The 26,712-nt window shown below is 43.4% G+C and overlaps 1 protein-coding gene and 1 non-coding gene across 4 annotated transcripts in view; one reads left to right on the top strand and one right to left on the bottom strand.

The window, feature by feature from the left end:
* Nucleotides 1-703: 703 nt before the first annotated feature.
* Adgra3 (adhesion G protein-coupled receptor A3) overlaps nt 704-26,712 on the top strand; it is a 107,364-nt gene continuing 81,355 nt past the window's right edge. Inside the window, exon 1 of one of the 3 annotated variants that reach the window (XM_078021136.1) lies at nt 704-941. Coding sequence is in view for 2 of the 3 variants with exons in the window: in XM_078021135.1 (XP_077877261.1) it covers nt 1,290-1,531 (242 nt within the window). In the remaining variant the exon portion in view is untranslated. Of the gene's footprint in view, nt 942-1,014; nt 1,532-26,712 lie in introns of those variants that run through there. The other 2 variants (XM_078021135.1, XM_005318923.3) reach the window with 2 other exon arrangements.
* On the bottom strand, nt 10,444-10,626 carry LOC120892444 (U2 spliceosomal RNA). The gene has a single exon (XR_005737171.2). It is a non-coding gene; the product is annotated as a U2 spliceosomal RNA (small nuclear RNA).

The following is a 26,712-nucleotide window of genomic DNA, read 5'->3' as shown; positions in this document are numbered from 1 at the left end:
CAGCTAAAGGGTGGCCCTTGGAAGGGATGGAGAGAGCTTGGTGGAGTGGGCTGGGGTGTCCACACCTGTAGCCAAACCCTCTTGTTGAACAGAGCTGGGCACAGGAAGCAAAAGGAGTGGAGGTGTACAGGCCAAGATTCAGGTCCAACCCTCTCCAGACTGTCATTCTGGATAGAAGAACTCCCAGGTGTCTGTGAGTTCTGCATTCAAACATGCCTTTCGGTTATTTTGCAGGTATATTTCTCAAGGTAGAATAAAATTCATTTTACTTGTTAACTTGATAGATTCCTTGTAAATTTCAAATATAGGGTAATGATCCCTGGCCTTGCAAATGTTAGGGCAGGGTCTGTGTTCTTAGACTCAGTCGGCCTTTCCTGGCGGTTTGATCACTATGGCTCCGACTGGTTAACTTTTCGCTATCTGTGGGCTCTGAGAGAAACTTTTTTTCAAAAGGCTGCTAGCCCAGCGAGACCTCCATGCAACCTTTGAAGGCTCCATAGTTGTGGCTGAAGGCTAGAAATAGCTTGAGTTCATTTTATTGGAGAGGAACCTGTATGAGGAACACAGGAGACTACTCTAGTGAGGTGGGAAGGCGATGCCTTTCCTGATACCTGGTTTGGGGTGCTTTCACCCTCGGGTCGGGTCGTGAGAAGGAAACTCAGCTCTCTAGCAGCCCCTGGCTCCATCCTCAGGGATGGGTTCCTCCGGCGCCTCGGGCGGTCCCAGGAGCGCACAGCGCGGCTTTGTCTGGAAGGCGACGGCGAAGAGAAAACTGCGGGAGGGCAGCCACCACGACTGGAGTTTGGACTAGAACTTTGTTCCACGCCCTGCACGAGTTACTGTCCTCCGCGGGCCCCGCAAACTCCCGCTTCCAGGCGCGCACCGGGTCTGGTCTGGCCCCGGGGTCCGCAGCGCGCCTCCTCCGCGAGCGGCGGGCAGCGGTGGGCGAGCCCAGGGCAAGAGCGGCGTCGGCGGAGGGGCGGGGGCGGGGCGGGGAGGAGCCGCCGCGGGCCGGGGGAGGTGGCAGGGAGGGGGCGGCGCTCCTGCCGGGCCGTAGAGCGGCGCTGGGACCAGGCGGTCGTGACCCTGCGGCTCCCCCGAGGCCGCGCGCGGCCGCAGCGGACAAAGGAGCATGTCGGCGCCGCGGAGGGCCAGTCCTGCGGCCGCCACGAGGCTCCGGGCGCCGCCGGGCCCGCACCGCACCCCTGTCCGCCCTCGCCCAGGAGCCGCCCGCTAGGCCAGTGCGCCGCCGCTCGGCCTCAGGCCCCGGCCCGCGCGCGGCCCGCAGCATGGAGCCGCCCGGGCGCCCGCGGGGCCGCGCGCCGCCGCCGCTGCTGCTGCCGCTCGCGCTGCTCGCAGTGCTGGGGGGTGGCGGCGGGGCCGCGGCGCTGCCCCCGGGCTGCAAGCACGACGGGCGGCCCCGAGGGACCGGCAGGGCGGCGGGCGCCGCTGAGGGCAAGGTGGTGTGCAGCAGCCTGGAGCTCGCGCAGGTCCTGCCTCCAGACACGCTGCCCAACCGCACGGTCACCCTGTGAGTAGCCTGCGGGCCCCCGGGTCCTCTTCCTCCCTCTTTCTTGTCTCCCGGCTTCTCGCTCCTTAACTTTGGAGAAGGGTCCTGCCGGCATCCACGCGCCTTTGTGTGAATGGAACTGCATGCAGCGGGTGGTGCCGGGGGAAGGCTACTTGGCGTGGGTGCAGTTTGGGGCAAGGCGAGGCAGTTTGCCTCCGAGCCGAATCCCGGGCTCTGCTAGTTTGCAAAGTAAAGTTTTCGGGCTCCTGGGCGCGCTGCGCTTGTGTGGCTGCGCCTTGCCACGTGAGGATGCAAGTAAACATGCAGTCGGCACAGTTAAAGCTCATTCATCCTGGTTTTGGACTTCTAGAAACAGCGCTGGCTTACAATCTGCCTCCATGCAGATTAAGTTACATCTAGGTAGTTGAGTTTGCAGAATACAAGAACTTTGAACGCCCTTGTGTACTCCCCAGACCCAGAAACTTCCCTTGCCCTTTGCTGCCCTAATTTTCTTGCAGTTAAAGAGCACCTTTTGAGGTAGACTTGTGATTAAGGGGTGCAAACATGCACCCACTTTCCAGTCCCATTTTCATGTCTGTGAGAAATCATCTTGAAAAGCCAAGAACCACAGAATTAAAACTGCCTTGTGGAGCCCTCCAACTCCACTGTGAGTTTCGGATTGAGTTACCACCTGGAAGGAAAAATTTTGGTAACTCACTTTGTGTTAGGATTCAAGGTCCAGGTTTTTGAAGGCATAGTTCTGCCAGTTCTAGCTGAATCGTTGGCTCCAGTGACTCCAGACTGTGTTTTTTGAATGATAAATTGGTTTGGAAAAGTTTTAAGTCTAAGTGTTTCTAGTGGATATTTTGTCAGACTGAAATATGAGTCCCTTGGCTCCGTTTTCCTCTATGTTGTTTTGGTTGGTTTCCTAAAAAAGAAGGCTTCCACTAAAAACATGAAGGCAAAGGTCACAGCATCTTCTATGAAAAAACCCATGAAAAAACCCAAAATATGTTTTTTAATTTAACCCAAATTCCTCAGCAGGATATACAGGTATACTAGGGAAGGCTGTGACACAGGAAAAAACTGTGTATATATATATATATAGAGAGAGAGAGAGAGGCAAAAAGATAGGTAAAATAGTTTTTTTTTTCTGTTTGACTCCTGTACCAAAACTTCGCCATTTGGTGGTGGGAGCAGTTGTGTTTATTTGGCTAGATGCTTTGAAGTGGAAATTTTGGGTATGGGACCTTAATTACATTTTGAATCTACTGGAGAAAACCCCAGTGTTTGAGAAGTCCCTTGTTACTCTGCAAAAATTAGTCACCATGCAGTGACGTTGTAAACATTTAGGTTCTGGGTCAGTGAGTGGTGCTTAAGTTGATTCATGTTTGGGTCCGGTTTTTTCTGAAATGTCAACGATACCAGCTGGATTTGATCAACTTCTTTTAAATTGTTGCTTTGGCTTTGCAGAAAAAAAAGTAGGTGATAGTGTAGAAAATCACTTTTGGCCATATTAATCACTAAATTATTTTACTAAAATTTTCACGAGTTGAAATACCATTTTTATCCAACTTTTTTTTTTTTTTTTGTATCTGAAAGCCCTTTGGATGAAAGTAAAATTAACAAAATTTATTTTTGTGAGTGGGAAGAAGTAATTTATTTAAGGATCAGTTTAAACTGATGTTTTGGGTAAAGTGTGTTCAAGGTATTTCAGACTTGGTAGAAGGTCTTAGGGGTCAGTTCCCTTATTTTATTAGGCAAGGAGTCAACTGTGGATAACTGACATGTCCAAGAGTAGTGATGATTTGGTATCTGGGACCATGTCTCAGATTCTTGCTCTGCAGTTCAGATACGTTCTCATCTTTCCCTCTTGCTTTTCATCTGTCTTAGTTCAACGCAGTTTTGATTGGGAGGCTCCTTGGTAGAAGCTGGCATGTTAGGCTTTGGAGTGTGTGAGTGTGTGTGTGTGTGTGTGTGTGTGTGTGTGTGTTAGTTTTCTTAGGCTGCTGCAAATTACTTCATACTTGGTGACTTGAAATAACACATTTATTTTCCCCACAAATCTGGAGTCCACAGTCCAAAATCAAGGTGTCAGCTGGGCCTATTCTGAAGAAGTTAGGGAAGGATCCTTCCTTACTCCTTTCATTTTCGAATGTTCTTGAGTTTATAGCAGCCTGCTCCAGTCTCTTTGTGTCTCAGATTCTCTTCACTCATAAGATCAACAGTCACTGAATTTAGGGTCAACTCTTAAGTCCAGGATGATGTCCACTCAAGATCCTTTTCTTACTTGTACCTACAAAGTCCCTATTTCCAAATAAAGTCACACTGAAGGTATTGGGGTTAGGACTTGGACATGTCTTTTGGGGAGACACTATGCAACTCAGGAGAGAAAGGAGAACATGATTGTGCTGGGGATGTAGCTCAAGGTAGAGATCTCCTCACATTCTCAATACCCTAGGTTTGATCCCCAGCACAAAGAAAGGAAGCATGATCTTTGTTCTACAGGAACTTGCAGGTATTTGGAGAGGAAAATTCATGAATATATCTCAGAACAGCATGGTACTGCTCTATTATTGAGGTGCAGAAGCAAAAAAGAACCCAGGGAAAGGATAACGGTAGTTCTTGGAGCATAGTTGGTGAGATTGAGATTGAAGGATCATGGGCCAATTCTGGAAAAACGAGAAAGATAACTGAAGAAAATAGCTAGGGGACCAGAACTGGAAGTGAGCAAGTTGGAGTGAGGAGGCCCCAGCATGCTCAGACTTGCCGAGGACAGTATGCAGGTACATGCTGTGTGATTGCTGTTGTTAGAATGTCAAGGGCAGAGAGATGGCCAGAGCAAAGGCTGTAGGGGCCAGTGTATGGGTGGACCAGCTCCTAGGTTTGAGTTAATCCCTTAGGTTTGGTCAGGGGTTTTCAGTGAGTTATGATGTAGCTGCAGAGAGGGAGATTAATTAATTGGCAATTGGCAAGGGTTGGAAGGGGGCCAGATTAGGATCAGTTTTTTTTTTTTTAAGTAATGAAAATAAGACTTTTTCTATTTGGTTGGTGAAGTGGGCTTGTTATAGACTTTCAACTGTCTCTGTGAACCACACTCCTTTCTACTTCCTTAGCCCTGTTTACCAAGAAAAGTCTGGCAGAAATCCTTGGCTGGACCATGTTTGTTCTCCTCTCTCATGTAAACTTGTATTGAAGGATTAAATTGTTCTTTTTTTTCAATAAAAATTTACCTGAATTTAATGTTTTTGCAAGAAATACAAATTATTTACGACATTCCTGTTTTATAGGAAATGTTGCTTAATATTTTCAGTTTAAAAATTTCTGAGGAGTTCATTGACAGAAAATCTTACAGGTTTTGTCCTGCTTTTCTAACTGTGTCTTTGCCATTGCTACCTGGTGATTCTAGACAAAGAGAATTATAAAAAAAATATAATAATGTGAGTTTTCAAGAAACTTATGGGTGAAGAAGTCTACATTATTTTTATTTTTATTTTTTTGGTACTAAGGATTGAACCCAAGAGGTGCTTAATCATGAAGCCATATCCCCAGCCCTTTCAAAAATATTTTATTTAGAGACAGGATTTCGCTAAGTTGCTGAGGCTGGCTTTGAGCTCAGAATCCTCCTGCCTCAGCCTCCTATGCTCCTGTGCCTGCTGAAGTCCAGGTTTTTCTGACTGTTTGACAGTGCAGGAGTTTTAGTTTTTACTCTATAAAATATTAGGTTGGTTTGCTGTCAGAAAACTGCTCATTGTTTGTACTTCTTCATCATGGCCAGTATCAAGAAGAAGAAAAGGAATGCTGGTATTGTTCAGAAACCTAAACCTCCTTGTGGAGAAAGGATTTACACAATAGGAAGCAGACATTTAGGGACCAATTAAAGACTGTGTAATTAAGGAGTAAATCCTTCACTGCAGACTGGCTCAGTGTTCTAGAAGGCCTGAAGGGGGAGAGCTCTGTGTGGCTCTGGAGTCCTCGGAGTTCTTGGAGAAGTGAGGAGTTGTGCCTGGCCTGCAGGAAGGGAAAGATTGGATGGGGGACAGAAGACCTGTTGGATCCTGCAGGCCTGGGGGTGGTCCAGTCAGAGTGGAGAGACAGCTTGGGATCATTGGCCTGTACATGGTATTGCGGACACTGGCCTGGTGGGGGTCAGTTGGCGGGGAGAGAGGGCAGATCAGAAGGAAGAGGAGGGACCCACAGCAAAACCTGGACTGCAGAGGAGGCTGGAAAGGACACCCACAAGGAGCAGTTGCTGAAGCTGGGGGAGCAAGGGGAGAATCTGGCCATTGAAGCCACAAGAAGAAGATGTTTGAAGCCAGGAGCTATTAAGATGTAGGTGCCTAGAGACAGGTGGGGAAAGAACAGGAAATAGACCCCTGGCCTTGACAGCTGGAGGCGTGGGCCTCTCTGAGAGCAGTGACAGCCTGTGCAGGTGGAAGAAGCCAGGGTGGGTGGCTTGAGGGTCGCAGGGGCTGGTGCTCGTGGAAACAGCATGCGGATGAGGGAGGGGTTTGGGGTGAGGGACCCAGAAGGAGCACTGTGGAGGGAAAGTTTGAGTTTCTTGGGGAGCATGAGAACCCCTCTTAATAGTGTTGGGGATGATTTCCAAGAGAGGGAGAAATGGGGATGGGAGAGGAGACAGGCTGGAGCTAGAGCACAGGACTGGCTTTTGATGGCAGCACGAGGGCTTGGGGGCAGGTGGCAGGAAGAGGAAGTCCTAGCCCCCTTGCTTCCAGTTTTCAAGGGCAAATGCAAGGTAAGGGAGGAAGTTGGGAAAAGGAGTTGAACCAAGAGGGAAAACTGCCCTTTTGTAAAGTGAACATAGAGTGCTGACAGAAGAGTCAGCAGGGAGGAGCCCTGTCTGGGTTTGCCCTGAAATTGGATTCACACTCAGAGGAGATGGTCAGCACAGCCATTTCCTCCAGCCCCATTCAGCCTAGAGATGTGACCCCTTGGGTGTAGCCAAGTTGCTGCTTTGCCAGGTGAGTGTAATCCGGGAGAGATTTCAGTGAGTAGATCAGCAACCTGCTATGGCCTGAAAACTCTACCAGGGAGCTGCTGGATCATGGGTAAAGGTGTTGTCATTGAATCCAAGGTCCTACAGCCTTGATTTCCAATACTTAGCACACATTTTTTTCTTTCTATGGCTCTCTGCTGAAGTGGTGTTCTGTGCCAGAGGTTTGGGGATAAAATATAAAGGCATAATGCTTTCATCCAAGGAGTAGCTCTGAACAAATTCTCTGCTTAACCATTGTCCTCTGAGTGGAGTTCATCCTTGGCTTCCTCTGTGCTTTGGCTAAGACTCACCTGTGCCTGATAATCCTTGCTCTGGTGCTTCCCGATCCAGCTCAGCTGCCATGAACTAGTCTCTTCACTAAGTGCCCTGGCATGTTGATCCCTTTGTTCTCTGAAGTTGGGTAGCTTTTAATCTTTAAGCTCTTTTCTTCTTCTTCTTCTTCTTTTTTTTTTTTTAATGTGTGTGTGTGTGTGATGTGTGCGTGCAGTATGCATGCTACAGCCAAGTTGCACCCCCTTCTATCTCTTGTGCCACTTTGCATAATGCTGGATGCTGCTCTCATAATACACATCCCTTGAAGGGAAGGACTCTGAGATATGCCTAGTGCATGGAGTAGGGGGATCTACAAATGTTCTATAAGGGCAAGAGAACATGAGATACAGTGGATGGTGGAAAAATCAGGAAAAGTGGGGGATGGAAGAGTTTGCAAATTCAGATTTTTACCCTACTATAGCAAATGAGAACATTTGTTTATTACTTAGCTGTGCGGTCCCTGATTAACTCAGTCTACAATTACATTTGTCCTAGTTGATCTTATAAAATTGTGTTGGTAGTGGTCTGAATTTCTACCAGGGATGTTGCTTCGAAATATTGCTGAATTTGGACCCGAGTTAGGCCTCTGGTCCTCTGGTCTTACGTTTTAATGATGTGACAAGGTTTTGCTGGGTCCTGTTGCTTCTTGCCTGCTTGGAGTCCTCCAGCATCAGGAGTATGGGAGAGAAGTTGGTGGGTTTGGCAGTATGCCAAGTGTAGACACAAACAACAGGAAAGCTTGGAGAGGTTTGCCCAGTGCCATTCCAGCTTCTGTTCCTAGGAGTCTATAAAGATGGTTTAGAAAACAGACAAAAGAAAGAAGTAAAAACCCTTGCAAGGAACTTAGAAAATGACACTGGATGGTTTCTAATCAGAATCTTAGTGACTTTTTTTTTTTTTTTCTTTCTCTTTCAGCTGCTTCTCAGGAAGCAGTTGTTTTCTGCCTTGTCTTGACCCTATGGGGCAATCTTCAGCCCAAAGAGTATAACTAATTCATTATTGTGTTAACTTCTTTCTCTATGTATACAGACAAAAATGAGAATACAGAGTTCTTTAAGTCTTACGTAGCTACAGAGATTAAGAAGCTGAAGGTGGAAACTTGCCCCATAAGTTTTTAACTGATTGCCTGGCTGAATTTATTTTATAACTTAATATGATTTTAATGCTTTATGTATGGTTTAGCTTGCCTGTATGTTCAAATACAGACAGTTTTAGTCCAAAGAGGGACCTTTGAAAAGTAAGCAGTTTTTCCCAAGGTTGGGATTTTTTTTTTTTTTTTCTTCTTGACTAAATAAACTTAGTTAACTGCTTGTTAAGTTTGGCTGGGGTGGACATGTAGTGGGTGCCTCCCACAGGGCTCTCATCTTTCTTGGCTGTTTTTTAAAATTAATTAATTAATTACTTATTTTTGCGGTGCTGGGGATTGAATCCAGGCCTTGAACATCCTTAGGCAAGCACCCTGCCACTGAGCCACAGCCTCAGATCCTGGGAAACATTTTTATGCCCCCTAAGAACAGGTGTGAGCTTGAGACTGAGTGATGGATCTTTTTGTTGCATGATACTCCTTGCTTTCTCTCTCATGTCCATCTCTTGGGCATAAATCCTTTCTCCAACCTAAAAACATCCCGGACCTTCAGAGATTTTCAGTTCTGTCATTTATGCAGGTCTTTCTGAGAATTTTCTTGTCATGACACAACACACGTCGACATGGAGGATGTTGTCGAGGAAGCTCCAGAGCTCCCTGTTCCAGGCCTGAATCCATCCCAGCCCCAGGGTTAAAGGGGACAGTTATCTTCACCTTCCTGGTGTGAGAATTTGCTGTTGAGAATTTTTTGTTTGACTCACCAGGGAGCTTTGAGTTTCAGATGCTGGACCACACACCCCATGTACTGATGGGATTGTTCAGGGATGGCGCCTGGAGGTGGGTGGTGTTCAGATTCCCGTGGGTGGTTCTGTTAGTGGCCCAGCCATCTGAAGGGTTAACCGTAGTCAACCAGCTGTCAACCTCTGCAATAAAAGAAGATCCAAGGAAGAACAGAGAAACAAATTTGAGGGCATCTGCCTCCAGGGGAAGGCAGGGCTGTTCCAAGTGGAGCAGAGATGTGTGAAACCAAGAGAGGTTTCTAGGACAGTGGCCGAGAGCTGCTGAACAGGACCTTATATTCTTAGGAGTCAAGAGGATGTTGGGACTGTGCGATGATGTGCTAGAACTTGGACTCAGTATCAGCTGTGGGCCAGGACAATAGGGTTTTAGATTTAGAGATATGTTATGGATTTAAATACACAAACGTGAAAGGGTCTGAATACTCCAAGCAAGCATTTGTCCAACCGGTATCTGAAGACCCCCACACTGTGAGTTTTTGTTTGGGGTGGGTGGGCAACAAAAATATACAGCCCCTGTTCAATGTCCCTTTAATCCTTTTAGATTTAAAATAAGAGCTTTGTTTCCTGTCCATTTCCCATGCATTCCAGAGGCAATTTCCCTCTGGAAATCTTAGGGGAAAAAAAATTTACTGATATTATCAGAGGAAAAAAAAATCCTTGTTATGGTTTACATTCTGATCATAAGCAAAGTTTAATGTAGTTTAACAAATCTACAGAAGGTCATTTATTTGGCCACCTCTAATTTCTAGTAGTTTTTTTTTTTAACACTCTTAAGGTTTTTAGGGAGATAAGTCATCATCCAATAATCCATTTGTAGCATAATTTTCTTGCTTTGTTTGCGCTAGGACTGAAGGAGGCCAGATGGTGGACTTCCTTGTGGTGGTGGTGACTCTCTGTAGAATTACGTAGTCCGTACAATGAAGGCAAACTTGTCCATCGCCCTGGTGATCTACAGTTCAGAATTTTTATCAAGCCCCTGTGTGATTCTGCCTGATCACAGCGCCACCGTAGTGTGAAACAGCTTTGGGCAGGATGGCCAGCTCTGCATGGAAGTGCCTTCCCACCCTGTTGAATCTTACTTGCAGATCAAGATGTCTCTCCACCGAGGAGTAAACAGGAGGAATCCTTCTGAGGCTGGGGAGAAGTGACGGATCCCTGAGGTTACTGAGGGAAACCGAGGCAGCTTCAGGTGTAGCCGAAATGCAAGTTCTTTAACAGTGTTGTTAAAATTTTCTTTAAGTGTGCTTGAATCTATGCCTAATTAAATTGATTCCTTTCCAATCAAGATAAGACTTAAAAAGCATTCTTTGTTTGATTGTGCAACTCTTCCTGACTCTTCTCATGAAAAAGGTGAAGAGAAATTGACTGCTGGTGCATTTATCTCCAGGGCAGTGTTTAAGACAGATGTCCTTTCATTAGATTCACCTTTCCTCCCCCTTTTAAAAACCTTTCTTTTATTTTAAACGAGCCCAAGAGTCAACTCCTCTTTTATGGCCAACCCCCTGTTAGAATTCTGAAATCTTCCCAATGTAAACAGGGAATTTGCAGGCTACTCAGCGGGCACTGCCAGCTTGGCCTTGGCATTCCTTACAGCCCCGTCCTGCCTGGTGTCTGGTGCTCTATGGCAGCTGTCTTCCTTTTGGGAATGGTTTATTTCCAGTCCTTGCACTCCTACCAGATTGTGTTCTCTTTCTTTCCTTTTATTTTTTTAGTCCCCTGAGGGGGGTACACTGTTCCTTGAGGTACTGCAATACCAGGTGGAGTGGACAGAGCAAGCTCCTATTCCATCTCCCTGCTCCCAAAATCCATTTACTATATTGTCCCCAGATGGAGGACGTATCAAATATTAAACTGATAAGAACAGATGCTACACTTGATCTTAGCCAAAAGGCCGAGAAGCAATAGACGTGGTCAGGTTATCTCTGTATCTCTAGCATCTAGCACGTGAGCACTTGGCCATCTTTGTGCAGAGCATTCCCATTTTCCCCACGACTCTTGTTCTCAGGGAGGCCCAGGAAGCCCGAGACTCTTCAGAGCAGAATAGCCAGCATCCAAGTTCAGAGCTTAACCTCTTACTCTTCACCTGACAGAGAAAAGTGTTTCTCTTTTACCCCAATTCTTTTTTTGTTTCTTGATACATTTCCCTACTACCTTTTAAGAAAGAATGCCTTATCTATCTTCTCTTCTTTAAACTTACCTAGTTTGGGATGCTTTTCCTTAGCAGATATACCTATGTCCTTTTCTCCTCTGTTAAAAAAAAAAAAAAATCCCCTCTCCAAAATACTTAATTACCCTTGGTGCCATGATGAGTGATATACTCTTGTTCCTCCACAGTCACGTTCTCCTTCGAATCTTCCGTCCCTGTCACTTCAGTTTGTCCACTGCAGTCTCATTTCTGCCCTGGGCTCTTGTTGAAATCTGCTTGGAGAAGAACCTTTTTCTACGAGCACTTCATGTTTCTTCTTATTCTGGTCCTTTCCCTTGATGACCACATCTGTTATCACTTTCACTGATGGAATTTGACAACTGTTTACTGTTGAAGCTGTTCATCCTTCGTGGTGCAGCTGGGCAGCTCTCAGGAGGAACAGGCTAGCGTGGCTGCATGGTTTTCCCGCCAGGCCAGACCAGGAAAGGTAGTAGCACTCCTGAGGAAAGTGGGGATCATGCTTTTTGAGGTGAGGTTATTGGGAAATGAGTGTCATCCAGTAGAAACCTATGAGAAATAGAGATTGCTTGCTTGAGATAAAGAATCCTAGGTAACTGTTCTAGTGGGATTTGATTTTTCAGGGTCCTTTGTTGGCAGAAAGAAAAAAAAAAAGATATTTGATTCTTTTCTCAGGGATAAAGTTGAAAAACTTGTCCATCAGCTTAGCTGAAAGCAACCACAAGACTAAAAGCAATCTCAGGACTGAGTTTGTGACTGTAAGGACTTTATAAGACTTTTTCTTTTATTTGCTTGTTTTTTTTTTAAGCTGTGTAATATTTTCAGTTCTTTGTGTTCGTTTCTTCATCTTTTACCATTTTGGTGGGAACTGTGGTGTTCCCAGGCATGAGAGGGGAAGTAGGGAGACCTTCAGAAGCAATATTAGTAGGTCTGGCTGAGAGGAGGATGATAGCTTTAACTTGGGAAGAAAGGTGTGGGGGGTCCCCAGGACTGTCAGCAGGGGAGTATGGGCTCCCTTTCTGGCTGGAAGGTGAGCATATCAGGGCTCACTCAGGTTCTTGCTTGCTATGCATCACTGTGATGTTTTAACTAGTCTAAAAATGATGTAAGCCTAAATGGTTCTGATTTGTTCTGACTCAGAGTTTATTTTCCAGTGATGCATTTAATTTGCAGTTGGGATGTTGCAGGAGAGTAAGAGTAAAGTTCCTGGCTCTCTCCTTGCTGTTTTCTTCCAGGAGAAGAGAAAGAATACTTCTGTGTTGTTGTACTATCTTCTGTATTTCAGAAAACACTCTCCTTATCCTTCTGATGAAATTGGTTTGAGGGACCTGCTGGTTCTGTTTTCTAGTCTAAGGCCATCCACTTTACTCAGTTCACCAATTCAAATGCCAATCTCTCCAGGAAACATTCTTGGGACACAGAAGAATTAATGCTTACCGGCTATCTGGGCATCCCTTAGCCAGTCAAGTTGACATCAAACTCATTATCTTAAAAAGGTTTAAAAACTTTTTTTTTTCCCCCTCCAATGCTGGTTGGACTTTCTCTTCAAGCTGGTTTGTGATTACCTTGAACTATCAGGACTAGAGAGACCCAAGGTGTCTGTAGAACTCTTTGACCTTCAGAACTTTAACAGCATTAACTGATTTCTAAGTTCTAATTACAATTAAGGTTGGATATTCATCACATGCTATGTGCCGTGCTAAATGCTTCACGTGCAATGTCTCTGTGGTTAAACAGCTTTCTGTGGTTGTTATTGTCCATGTTTTACAGGTGTGCTGGCAGAAGCTCGGTCAGGTAGATTGGTTTTCTCAAGTTACAGGGTTTGTGGGTTGCAGGGTCCTGGCTTCTGGCCCAGACTGTGACTCTGGACCTAAAGTCACTAACAAATGCTCTCTTGGGCAGCAGACTTGGGCCTAAGTCTTTGTACAGCAGTTGGTACTGAAGACAGGTTACGCTGAACCATTTCTTTGGAGGTGGCTGACTAACGGGGAAATGATAATGGAGAATTTCCACCTACTCCATATCAAGTGCGAGAAGCTACTGAAGGAAAGAATTTTAGTATCTATTTTGCTCTCATCCACTGTTGTGGAAATGACCTGAGGCGGTCAGGCTTATGTTTGTATTTGTATTGTATTGTATTTGAATTATGTTTGCAGTTGTATTGGTTATTATTCAATCAGGCCTTCTTTGCTTATCCACATTCTCGAGATTGACAATGTTATCCTGGTGTCATAAATGACTCTATGTCAGACATAGCTGCTGTGCTATGATGAAAGGAATCAGTGTCACGTGGGGGAGATGGCTGTGTCTTTGGTAAGTCTTCACCTGAAGTAAAAACAAATTTATGGCGCTGTTGCTTTCCTTTAGGGACAGTTCAGTCTCCATGTCACCTCTGCTGGGTGCACAGGGTACTACCATTCCTGCCCTTTACTTAATAAAGACCACCAGAAGCAGCATGAGACTGACTGGATAAGGGGGACTCTCATTGCCTTTGCCACAGAGTAGAATGTGGCCCTCAGCTGCTGACAGCATCTCCTGCCTGCACTTTTCTGACTCACAGTGAAATGAGGTTTTGAATTAGATTATCCTTAAGGGCTCTTTAAATGCCAGAGTTCCACAAAATTTTTACATAGCCCACAAAGCCAGGCCAAACCTGACGAGATCACTGAGGTGTTGTTTTTAAAAGCCACAGACATTAATGAAGCCCCAGTAGTTATATTGAAAAGGGTTCATGCACCATTGTATTGCATTATGATGGTAAGTGCAGGGGCTGTCCTCTTGGTGGGGAGGGCTGGGGAGGCCAAGTCCCGCCAGCCTAGTGGCTGAGCTGTGCTTGCCTTTGCTTACTGATCTTAGTAGTGATGATTGCCCCTCACTTCCAGCCTTCATTTGCTAGGGGTAATCCCAGCATTGGGACCTTGAGTTCTCCCTGTGTTATGCAAATTCCTTTCTTTTAAACCCAGCTTCATGAGCAGGTCCCCTGCTTGTGTGAATTTTAGAGCACAATCTGTAGGGTATCCATAAATTTGGGAAACATAAGACTTTTTTTTTTTTTTTTTAACATGTTGAAGATATCCACCTTCCACATTCCTTTTTCTTCTACCTTCAGACTTTCTATCCTCCTGAAGATTGTGCATCACGGGCTGTTTTTCTCACTGCTTTGCCTGAATCACTGCATGTTTATGACGGGATCCTTCGACGCCAGTGTTCTGGCTGCTTCTGTTTCACAGTGGTTCCCTATGCTGCTCTGTACCCCTCTCACCCTCTAGCAGGCAGGCTGGTTCCTGATCACGATCCCTTCCTGAGTTATAAAATGACATTTGAGCCGTAGTTGCCTTTACTATGGTTTCTGCAATAGCACAAGTGGGGCAAATAGATTTCTTGAATGTTCGCTCTGGTGAAGTGGGCTTAGACGTGGGGGGCGCTGTGTGAGCTTATCAGGAAAGGGCCAGGGCTGAATCATGATCGGACAGGGGCGTGGTATGAGGCAGTGGCTCACGGGCGATTGTTTGCCGGTTGCCTTAGAAGCCCAAGGCTCGCTTAATAAATGTATTTACTGTTTCTTTGGCTTTAGAGTCTTAGGGTCATAGTGGCTCTCTGTGCATGTCAGCGTTCTTCACTGGTTGACATAGAATTTCAGCAGCTACTTTAAAGGCGTGTCACAGACACCTGCATTTACAGAAGGTCTTGGGATATTTTACTGGTGGGATTAAATCTATAATGAGATTCTATACTGAGTGGTAAGCTTTGTAGTTGCCAAAAAAATCGATTTTACCTCAGTCTTAGATTGTAAAATGTGCATTTCAAGTGTATTGGTTCCCAGCATTCAGACCAGTAGCTGAAGGATGTTTGGGGGGCTGCACTGGGGAACACCTATTTTTATGAGTAAGGAAAGACAGATGATGTTCCACTGGAATTTAGGCCTAGTAATAACAGGTGGTGTTTGCTGAGTGTGCCAGGCTCTGTAGTAAGTGTCGAGTGTTGTATTGCTTTCCCTAATGGGGTTGTTGTCATGAGGATCGCTGTTTCCTGCATGAGGAGGTGAGGTATTGAGGCTCCTACCTTCCTGAGGTCACCCAGGCAGTGAGTGGTGGTGGAGTCAGGATTTGAGCCCAGCCCACTGCAATGCTGAGGTGCCACTTTCATATCTCAGATTCCAGTGTGATTCTGGCACGAAGGTTTGATATGTATGCTTTTTTTTTTTTTAATGATGTTTAGCAGCTTTTGATACTATTGTCTAAATTAATGGTGTTATTAGTGCTTGTAAAATAATGCGCATTTCATTTTATCATTCTTATTTTTGGCACTGGGGATTGAACCCAGGGGGCACTTAGCCACTGAGCCACATCCTCAGCCCTTTTTAAAAAAATTTTTATTTTGAGACAGAATCTCACTAAGTTGCTTAGGGCCTCACTAAGTTGCTCAGACTGGCCTTGAACTTGTGATTCTCCTGCCTCAGCCTCCTGAGTTGCTGGGATTACAGGTGTGCACCACCACAACCAGTTTATCATTCTTCATTTATGAGCTCAAATACTTCTATAAAAGAAACCCGCACCCTCCCCACCACCCCCTTCCCATATCAGTTGCTTGACTTCCTTGAAGTGCAGGCTGGGCAATATAAATCTCTGTTTAATTTTTATCCATTTTAAAAATAGTGAATTAGGTGGGTTTTTTTCTATAAAGTTTTTAGCGTTGGCTCATGTAAGTGCTTTATATTTAGTTAAAAACACAAAAATCGTCTTTGAAAATGAAACAGATTTATTTAGAATTTGATATTTTGACTATAAACTATTCTAACAAAAAGAACTAAAATATTGTTAAACTCTGCTCTGTAGTTCATTGTAGTAATCTGTGGTTTTATTGAGCATAATACATGTAGGAGTTTTCTTTATAGAAACATTGCTAAGCTTATTCAGAAAGTTCTCAAACTTGAGTGCACATAAAAACTCCTTGGTAGTTTTTGTTCAACAAATCACCAGACCCCCACCTCTCAGAAGAGGTCCTAATGTTTCACCTAGCTGCCAGAGTAGTCCAGGGTGTAAAAGGATTGGAACCTCAAGCATTGATTTGACAAGAGCCTGCAGGTATTGGGGGGGGGGTGAGGGGAGGGAGGGAGGGAGGGAGGGAGAAAGAGATAGAGATAGAGAGAGAGAAAGAGAGAGAGAGAGAGTCTGCAGCAGCAGAACTATCAAAACAGCAACACAAAAAAATCACCCAGAATATTCGGTATTTTTTTTTTTTTTTTTTTTTATCAAAGAGCAGGGTTGGGCTCTGTCGTCATGCAGTGAGGGACACATCAAGATACAGGTGTGGTTTGTACCAACTAACTGTAAAGGATCTTTCTGAGATAATTAGAAATTTGATTATGGTCTGGATGTGAGATGAAAATAAACCAAAATGGAAAAGTGGAAATCAATAGCTTAAAACAGCTAGTTAACACCAGTGTCTGTGTATGAGCTCATTTTTTGTATACAAAACGTGTACTTGTCAATGGGGTGACAGTGTCAGGAAGGAGCTTTTTTAAGTCATTCAAATGGTCATCTCTAGGTAAGGGTAATATAATTTTCTCATTTTTTCCCCAGTCTTTTCTAATTCTTTACAGTAGACGTCTGCTGTAATAAAAAAAATCACTTAAAAATAAGACACCCTTTTCACAAGAATTATCATATTGATCATGTCTCAAAATGATAACTCCCCCAGCTATCCCTCTTTATTCCTGTTTCTTATGTTACTTTTTGCAATGGAATTTTTCACTGGCTTACATATTCCATATTTTGTCTACTTTCTACTCACTACTACATAAACTTTTGGGGGGCTCTTATTTTGTTGTTCTTTGTTTTCCCTAGCATCTTTTTTTTTTTTTTTTTTGGTACTGAGGATTGAACTCGGGGTCACTTTACCACTAAGCTACACCTCCAGCCCTTTAAAGATTAAAAAAAAAAAAAAAATTCTAAGATAGTCTCACTAAGTTGCTTAGGATCTCAGTAGGCTGCTGACACTAGCCTCAAACTTGTGATCCTTCTGCCTCAGCCTCCCAAATTGCTGGGATTACAGGTTAGTGCACCACTGCACCTGGCTCTCTGGCATATTTAATTGTATCATATAGTTGCCATGCAATAAAGCTTTGTAACTGAATACTGAATGCATGATATTCAATTTGTATGTTATTGCATACCCTTGTCTATGATTTGTATACCTTGAGTTCTTTGAGGAAAACTGTGGGCTGAAGTCAGATTTAAAAATCACTGTATTAGCCAGGTGTGGTGCTGTACTCTTGTCATCCCAGTGGCTTGGGAGGCTGAGGCTGGAGGATAACAAGTTCGAGTCCAGCCTCAGCAACTTAGTGAGGCCCTAAGCAATTTAGGGAGACCCTATCTCAAGATAGAAAATAAAAAGGGCTGGGGATGTACCTCAGTGATAGAGTGCTATTTGTTCAATCCCGGTACTAAGAAAAAAAACCACTGTATTAAACTGAATTCTTTTTTTTTTTTTTAAAGCAAAGATGATTTGACTTTAATAAAGATGATTTAACTTTACATTAAAATTTATTTTTGCAAGAAAAAGTGCTAGAGCTGGACTGGGAAGCACTGGGGACTGAAGATGGTTCAGAATGTCAGACCTTATCACATGTGCAGATCATATTTTTAACCAGGGAAAAGGAAGTGATATACAGAAACAGCCTGATTGGCTCTATTTGACAGTTGACTCATTTGATCATGATTTGTCTGCTTTCAGTTGCCTGATTGGCTGACACTCATTTGCTTGGTTATAAGCATATTATATACTCTTAGGTTAGATTACAGTTTGTTTGCATATCAAGCTAGGTTACAGTTTTCTATGGGCTGTATTTGAGTTAAACTCAAATTGAGTTAAACTCAAGGGCTGCTTTGCGTTAGACTTTATCATCTAAGTACAGAGGCAAGTTTGGACCAAACTTAATTTAACATCTTAAAAGCTCTAGCTAGGCTTAGAGTCATGCACCTGATAAATTTCTGTTGTTAGGATTTGCCTATTTTCATTATTCTCCCTTTTTTTTTTATAATGGAAGTAGGCTCAAGGAAATAAGAGGTAGCAAAAGGGGGAGATGGAGTAGGCTTTCTTCTTTAATATGGCTTTTCGTATGAGGCTAATCCTGCATTCCTGCATTTTCTCCACACACACCAAATGTGCTTTCTTGGGTACTGCAGAGCTGTGGTGTCGGAAGTGCCTTGGAGGGATATGTGCGTTAGGCTTTCTTAGCAAGTTTTATTTCCTCATTGAGAGCTGTACATTCTCAAGAGCAAGGGTCAACAAACTATTGCTCTGCCTGTTCTTGTACAGCCTGTGGCCAGCTAAGAATGGATTTTTACATTTGAGATTGATTTGCAGAGCAGTAACTTCAATTAACTGAAATTTTATCTTCCCTTTCCCTCAACAAAAAGAAATCCATTTTTCTCATTAGTTAACCGGTATGCTGTAGAAAAAATGATCATGATCATGACCCTTGTTAAAACAGTAGAGATGATCTTATGTCAGATGTCAGGACTTGGCATAAAGGAGACAGATTGGGCTCAACCCCAAATAGAACAAGGGGGCCTGATAGCTAGAGAGGTTGTAGGTGGGAGGGTCAGTGGATGGGAAGTTGCAAAGGGGCAGGGAGATTCTTGCTAAACCCAACTGGATTCTTGCTGAAGGCAGGCAAGTGTGATCAGACATCCCCTGAGGATGTTGGGAGTGCTGGTTGGGGGGCGGGGTGAAGAATTTGATCAAATATGGAAGGCAATCAGGAATCCAGAGTGGGAGGATTCTAAGTTAGCAGGATTCTTGCTAAAACTAGACTCTAAATTAAATACAGATTGAGAAGCTCAAGGTTGGGACCCCCTTAAGAAGAGGGCTTTGAGGAACCCGACCTAAGTGTGTTTGAGGAGGGCATCTTTACCAAGTGTTACTGAAAATGATACTCTAGTAGTATTGTCTTTTGAATCTTGTCAATAAATGGTGAATGTTTGTTTTCTGTCTTGTTCCATCCATATCTCCATATTCTAGGTCTTGCCTTTTGGCCTCCCAAGTTGGAAATAGCAGGCCTGTCAGAAAGTTCTTGACCTCTGTTGCAGAGTTTTGAACTCCCCTTATGAATTTTAACAGCCTTGCATTTTAAACAAGAAGTTTCTGATTGATACACGGACCTGTGCTTCTGCTCTCAGGAGAGGCCGGAAGGCTCTCTGATGGCACCTACATAATTTTTCAGGTTTCTTCCTGGATGTTTTCTGCTAGACCCTAGAGCACGGCCTGCCTGTGCCTGTGTGTGGCTGTCCAGGTGTTTGTGTTGTCCATGACCGGAGAACCCATTCACTCCATGCCTGGATTTATGAGCCAGCGAATAGGGAGCTAAGTTTGTGGTAATTTGTTACATAGTAATAGAGAATGAATGCAGACCTTTGCCAGGTTATCTCAAATACAAGGATTTTCCTCTTCCTCGACTGCCCTTTAAATTTCTACTTTTTTTCCTCCCAGCATAGTTCAGAAATTTTCTCCAATCTTCTCACCTGCTTTTAAACTCTGCCTTCCCTTTGTGCCAGTAACACATGCTTCTTTGGTATCTAGTAGAACTCACCTCTTAGATTCAAGTCTAAGGTTAGTCCTGGAAGTCTGTTTCTGTGCCCTGGGTGTCACTTCCAGCACACACTAGTTACCTAAGTGTGTCTGAATTAATGAGTCATTGGTGCATCCTAAAGAAAGTCAGCTGAGAAGTAAAAGACTCAAACTCCTTAAGAACCTCAGTATTTGATTAAGCTGCCAAATAAACTTGCTTTTATTATATTCGTAGATACTTAGTGTCTGGGTTCTGTATGCTGTATGAACACCTTGAAAAATGGTCTTCTTTTTCCCATGGAACTAATGTTCTTAAGATAAAATGAAGTATTGTTTACTAAATAACCTTTCATTTTCTTAGGCTTTTTGAAAGTTATCTAGTGTAACATGACAGAAACACTTCAGCTTTTCTTACTCAACCAAATGCTGTTTAATTTCATGTAAACTCATTGTGTTAAATGTTAAAATGGAAAAACAGATTATTTCCTTTTATTTATGAAACTGCTCAAGGATCCAAAGGGGGAAAAAGAGGTGTTGATTGATTGACTGATTATGGTATTGGGGACTGAACCCAGGGGCACTCTACTCCTGAGGTATAGCCCAGCCATTTTTATTTATATATATATATTTTTTATTTTGAGGCATATTTTGAGGCAGGGTCTCCATAAGATAAGTCGTGGAGACTAGCCTGGAACTTGCCATCCTCCTGCCTCAGAATCGTGAGTTGCTGGATGTCTACCACTGCACCTGGCATGTTTGTTTATTTTTAAAATGTCAGGCCTTTGTTAAAAATGGCTGGGAAATTGAAGGGTTATTTAATGAGTGCCTTGAGGAGTTGAGGGTGGCCATATATCCAGGTGATGTCTGTTTTCCTTGGGTAATTATTAATGGCACCTCCTTTTCATCTCTTGACTATAATAGTATGTTGCCTGTTGGCGTCTTTGGCTTGCTATCTCATTTTAAATAATTGTTCGCCCTGCACAGTTTGAAGTTGGTCCTGGCATAGTTTAGAGCTTTGAGAGAGCAAACTAAGTTCTGTTTCTTGAGTTCTTCCCAGTTTGCCAAATCGGTAGCAGAGATTTTAAAAAACAAGTAATAAAAATACCCACAAGTGTTTATGTCTGTTTGGAAACTTTGTTATGAAATTCAGAAATTTTACTAGCATATGCCTGATGCACAACGTTTTATCAGTTTGCCTGGCACATAATTAGTTCTTGGGAGTCTTTCTCCAAACTTAAAAAATATTTCTTTTTTTAAAAATTTACGTTCATAGGTTTGTTATACATTATTTTTTATTTTATGTTTTCGTACTGGGTATTGAACCCAGGGGCACTTTACCATTAAGACACCTCCCCAGTTTGGTTATTATTTTTAAATTTTGTTTAATTTTTGAGACAGGCTCTCACTAAGTTGATGAGGCTGGCCTCAAACTTATGATCCTTCTGCCTCAGTGCTGAGATTACAGGTGTGTCACCACCCCAGGCTATATTACTTTTCTATTGTGGTAAAATATACATATTTGTTACCCTAACTTGTAAATGTACAATTTAGTGGTACTCAAGTCATTTGCTGAGTGTGTGAATACAGGCACCATCTACCCAAAGTTTCTGTCATCCTCATCATAAAACTCTGCTCATTAAATACTGACTCTCCATTCTCTCTTGCCCCCAGTCCCCTGATAATCTGTCTTTTCTGCAGAGATGTCCTTTTATTTCTTTAATTATTGCCACCCTTCTTTTCCCCCCAACCCAAGAATTTCTATCATTTGCATATGTTCCAGGTTTCTTTATGATTTGTTCTTAGTAATTCTTTTCTTTTGCATTAAAAAGGTTAAATATTGTTTTTCCATAATTGTGTTAACCTTTAGTCTTCTGAGGATGATTCATCTCTCTGTCCTTATGTTTGTGTAGCATTTTCTTTTGTCCTCTTTTGATAGTTCCATGTCATTCGAAGCCACCCTCTTGATCGTACCCTTGTTTTTCTCCGGCTTCTGGGGCCTGGGAAGCAGTTATGATTCCGTGTGTCACCATGGCCCTGATCACACTCCACTGGGTTAGACCTCTTGCTGCCCTTGGCGAATGGGTGCTTCAGCCCCTCGAGGCTGGAGATGCTGGTGCTGGCAAAACCCACCTGGACAGTTGAATGATGTCAGATCCCCATCTAAGATTTTGAGTTAATTATTGCAGGCTTTAGTAATTTGGGGCTGGGGTTGTGGCTCAATGGTAGAGCATTTGCCTAGCACATGAGAGGCACTGGGTTCAGTTCTCATCACCACATAAAAAAATAAAGATATCATGTTCATCTACAATTAAATATATATTTAAATTTTAATTTGTTATATGTGACATAATGCATTACAATTTACACATATAGAGTACAGTTTTTCCCATCTTTGGTCATACACAAAGTAGAGTCACACCATTCGTGTCTTTGTACATGTACTTGGGTAATGATGATCACATTCTACCATCTTTCCTACCCCATGTCCCCTCCCTTCCCCTCTGTCCGCTTTTCCCCTTTACTCTATCTAGAGTTTCATTTAATCCTCCCCCACCCCCACGGCATATTATGAATCAACATCCTTAAATCAGAGAAATCATTCAGAATTTTTTTTTGGGGGGGATTGGCTAATTTCACTTAGTGTTATATTCTCCAGCTCCATCCATTTACCTGCAAATGCCATGATTTTATTCTCTTTTAATGCTGAATAATATTCCAGTGTGTATATATACCACATTTTCTTTATCTATTCTTCTACTAAAGGGTAACTAGGTTGGTTCCACAGTTTAACTATTGTGAATTATAGTGCAGTAAACATTGATGTTGCTGTGTCCCTGTAGTATGCTGTTTTTAAGTTCTTTGAGTATAGACCAAGGAGTGGGATAGCTGGGTCAAATGGTGGTTCTATTCCCAGTTTTCCAAGGATTCTCCATACTGCTTTCCATATTGGTTACACCAATTTGCAGGCCCCTCCAGCAATGTATGAGTGTGCCTTTTTCCCCACATCCTTGCCAACACTTATTGTTGTTTGTATTCTTAATAGCTGCCATTCTGACTGGAGTGAGATTTTTTTAAAAAAATGTAATTTGTTTTTAAAATTCCATAAATGATTTTGATGTGCAATTAGAGAACCCATACTCTGCACCAGGGGCGAGAAAATTTTGTAAGGGTCCAGAGAGTAAATATTTTAAGTGTGTAGGACATAGTTTTTGTTGAAGTTGCATATAAACTATGTTTGTGAAAGCATCCATAAAATAATTCATAAGTGAGTAACCACAACTGTGTTTATAAATAAACTTTATTTATGAAAACAGGTTGTGGACCAGAGTTTGTTGACTTCTGCTCTAAGGAAATGAGCATGATTACTATTCCTGTTTGTAGATTCTTACGCTGAAGGTCAGAGAAGGGGCCACTTGACCGGTTATGTGGGTGCTAGGTGACATCTCTGGATTCAGGTTCAGGTGGCTGTTTTACCCACCACACATCTTGCTTCTCAGGGCAGCTGACCACTCTGATTCAGCTTTTTGCAAACTGGGTTTGGCAGGTCGTTGCATTGTTATCCCTGAAGAACGTTTCTTGGTTAAGTAATTTTAAGAAATATTGAACTAAGCAAATTTGAGCAATGTAGGATGGTTTGATCCAGCAGGTGGTGCTTTCTGAATGTGTGTGCATTGCTCCTGTTTCTCCAAACTCTCTGCTCTGTGGCTCTCTTGCTGTGAAAATGATGGTTTCTAAAGAGTCAGATGTGTGTGCGCCCTCGTCCTAATCTGTTATTGGATATCACCTGTTTTGTTAATGTCCATAATGTCTCAAAATGTTATAAGTTCGTGAACATCAGCTGTGTATTAGCTGGGAGAGACTAGCATGAAGGAGCAGGTGCGGTTGACCTTGTGAAAGGCAGCACAGTGTCCAGGCCCTGTTGGAATGGAAATGTCTCCTGATCCATCCTGAGATTTCCTAGTTGTGATGTTGAGCAGTTGCTTAGGGGCCTGCATTTAGTGCTTCACCACACAAGTGCATACTATTCACAAAAAGCCTTTCCTTTTTCTCCTAGAAATGCCTGGGTGATTGACAGATAGGCATCCAGTGACTGAGAGATTAAGGACCTTATCCAGATCCTGAAGCCAGACACTGGTTGTTACAAAATCAAGTTCAGGGGGCTCAGGGTGGCAGATGCCTGCTATCCCAGCTGTTCAGGAGGCTGAGGCAGTAGGATCTTAAGGTCAAAGCCAGCCTTGGCAATTTAGCAAGGCCCTGTCTCCAAAAAAAAAAAAAAAAAAAAAAAAAAAGGTGGGGGAGTAGCGGGGGTGCTTTGAGTATATAGCCCAGTGGTCGATTGCTTGTGTCATCGTGCAAGGTGAGGACATGGGTCAGTCCCCAGTGCCAAAAAGAAAGAGAAGTTTCAAATTCAGGTGTTTTAGTTTTGTGTTCCCGTCTGTGCCCTTCATCATGGTGTTTTCATACTTAGTTATTCCTGGGGGAGGGCAGGGACTGAAAAAGTGACCCCCAAACAAGGAAAGTGGTTGGACTCTCCAGGCGGGAGCAGAACCCTGTGTTCCTTCCCAGCCGGTCCCAGTGCCCTGCACCCTTTGCCTTTGTTGGATAGAGATGCGCAGGATAGTGTCTGTGAACACCTGAACACCTGGCCCTGTTTTAACAGGCACCCTTGGGATAAAAAGGGAAAGATGACTGGGTTTCTTCTTGTCATCACGTATTTGTAAGGGGAAAGGTTTGCTGCTCTACCTAAAGGGGAAGAAATGGGCCAGAAACCAAGCCTCCCCCACCCCAGTCATTTAATATACCTAGGAGAGGAAGGAGACCTCTTATTTTAGGGAATGACCCATTTACGACCCCCTCAGTGAACATCTATTGAGCCACGTTTGTTTATTTTTTCTCCTTTCCTTCCAAAATTCTGTCGAAAATGATAGAAGAAACATAAAAATATGAACAGACCCATAACGGGGCTGAAAAATGAGAGAAGGGCTGCATCGGCCCAGAAGCATTGGGGACGCTGTGGAATAAATAAAGCAGATGGGATCAGATTGATGGTGAAACTGGGCAGCGAAAGGCTTACAGCCCAGGAGAGACAAAAGCAGGAATAAGTATAAAAATGAATTTTCTTAACAGCATCCTGGAAGAGTCCCAAGAATCAAAACTATAGGGAGTGGCAACAAAATTGGGTAATGAGAGTGCTCGGCCAGGAGTTAATAACCTTGAAACAGCTGCTCCTTCTGCTGCCCCAGTGGCTCAGCAGGGCTGGTGGTCAAGGTTGCTTCTGCAACAAAGCCATTTAGCGTAGTTTTAAATAAACCGGGTGGTTTGCCAAGCTGGACCACAGTGGATGACTGTCACAGGAAGAACTTGTAAGTCTCCCAGTGTCTCCGTGTCTCCATCTCCGGGGTTATGAGGATGCTGAACCTTGGCATAGAGGTTCACGACTGCTCCGTCCGTTCACATGTGCTGAGGAAACCCTCTGTAGCCACCAATAGGGATCAGTCCAGCTCCCACATTTGTAAACAGCAGCAAACAACCAAGAAGGATTCTTAGTCATCTGAGAAGAAATCAACAGAATGAGGCAGTGTTAGGGGAGGTCAGCGGAAAGACAAAAATTAACAGGAAATTTCTGATTCATCGTCTCAGATCCCAGAGAATCGCAGAGCCCCGAGGCAGGAAGGGTACGTGGGAAGGCCGAGAGAGGAGGTCTTAGAAGTTAGCCATCCGATTGAAATGTTAAAAAGCTCCCGCTGGGGGTCAGTGCCTGGGATGAGGGCAGAATGGAAACAGCTCAGGACTTAGAAAATTAGTGGTCTGGAAAATTGAGCAGAGGATTTATTTGAAAATTCAAAGCAAAAGGATTAAGACGAGAATTATGAAGCAGAATTAAGAAATGTGGAGCCTAGATCTAAGAGACAGAGTATCAGCTGAAGAGCAGATGGAGCCGGAAAGGCAGGCTGAGGCATTCTCGGCTTCTCAGATGCCATCAGGGAGCCGGAGACCATCATTACTCTTAAGAGCTGGTTTCTCTAAAAGTGTGGATTTCTTTTTCCCACACCATGAAGTGCCACTTCTCCAAGCCCTCTGTCCACCCCCTGGCCTCTGATTTAGAGCTCTTAGGAGTCACTTAGCCATTCATGATCTGCGCAGTATCATTTGAACACAAAGCCTTTTCCAGTTGTGTTTTGAAAATAATTTCAAACTTACGTGAAAGTTAAAAGAATGCAAACGATGGGTACAGAACCTCCTTAGTTTATTTTTCTATCCAGATTTATCTGATTTTTCTGTTACTAACATTTTACCCCTTGATCAGTTGTCTTTTCTGACCTACACTTGCTGAAGATTTGAAATCATTTCCAAGTATGTTGCATGCATCATGATCCTACAGGGCTTTGTTTTAAAAATGATCTTGACTTTTTATTTGCATCTTTAGTCATGATACTATAATTTCCATGGCTCTGAAGCATATTAAGGTTTTGTTTGCATTTTTTTAACTTGGTTATTTCATGAGTGCCCCCCCCCACATTTGATTAATCACACATCATGAGTGGTTTAAGTGTTTTTCTTATAGGCAAGTTACCTGGGAACCCAAGGAGAGATGCGCGCTGCTTCAGTGATAATACTGGATCCTCCCCTCATCACCCCAGATGTTAAATTCTGAGAGACCTAACATTTCTCTGCCTTTAATTACACTGACCAGCTTACAGTATGCAATCTTCTATGACGCAGCTTTTTATTGCGATGCTATATCAGAGTGAAACCTTAATGTATACACATTAAGCCATAATTAAGGATCCGAACTTAAAATGCAGCCAGTCTGTGTATGCCCCCAAGGACAGCTGCTGATAAATTCACAACTTCTTGCTTTTTCTGACAGCTGGACATTTCTTTTGGCATCAATTTTAAGATGGTCCTAATCTTAGAAGGGCTGTGGAAAAAGTATCTCAGGACACTTTTATTGCACTATTAAAAGAAAGAGAATGAGACATGTTTTGGTAGATTTTCAAAGAAAGCCCCATAGCCGTGGAGAGAGGAAGGGAGGAGAGTGGCCTGGGATTCATACTTCTCCTCTGTACCACTGGAGGCCAATAAGTTACAGATGCTGGGTCATCCATCCTCCGGGAGGGATCTTTGAACATAGAATCTTAAACCCAGCCACATTTTCTATTCCATTAATTTATTGAACAGATGTTGTGAGCACCTTGTTGTTGGATCCTCTGGGAACTTGGTCAGGATAGAGACAGAGTGCAAGATATTTAC

Source organism: Ictidomys tridecemlineatus, chromosome 9 (assembly GCF_052094955.1).
Source record: "Ictidomys tridecemlineatus isolate mIctTri1 chromosome 9, mIctTri1.hap1, whole genome shotgun sequence".
NCBI classification, from domain to species: Eukaryota; Metazoa; Chordata; class Mammalia; order Rodentia; family Sciuridae; genus Ictidomys; species Ictidomys tridecemlineatus.
Note: the sequence above shows the minus strand (reverse complement) of the source record. Positions and strands in the feature narration are given on the sequence as shown.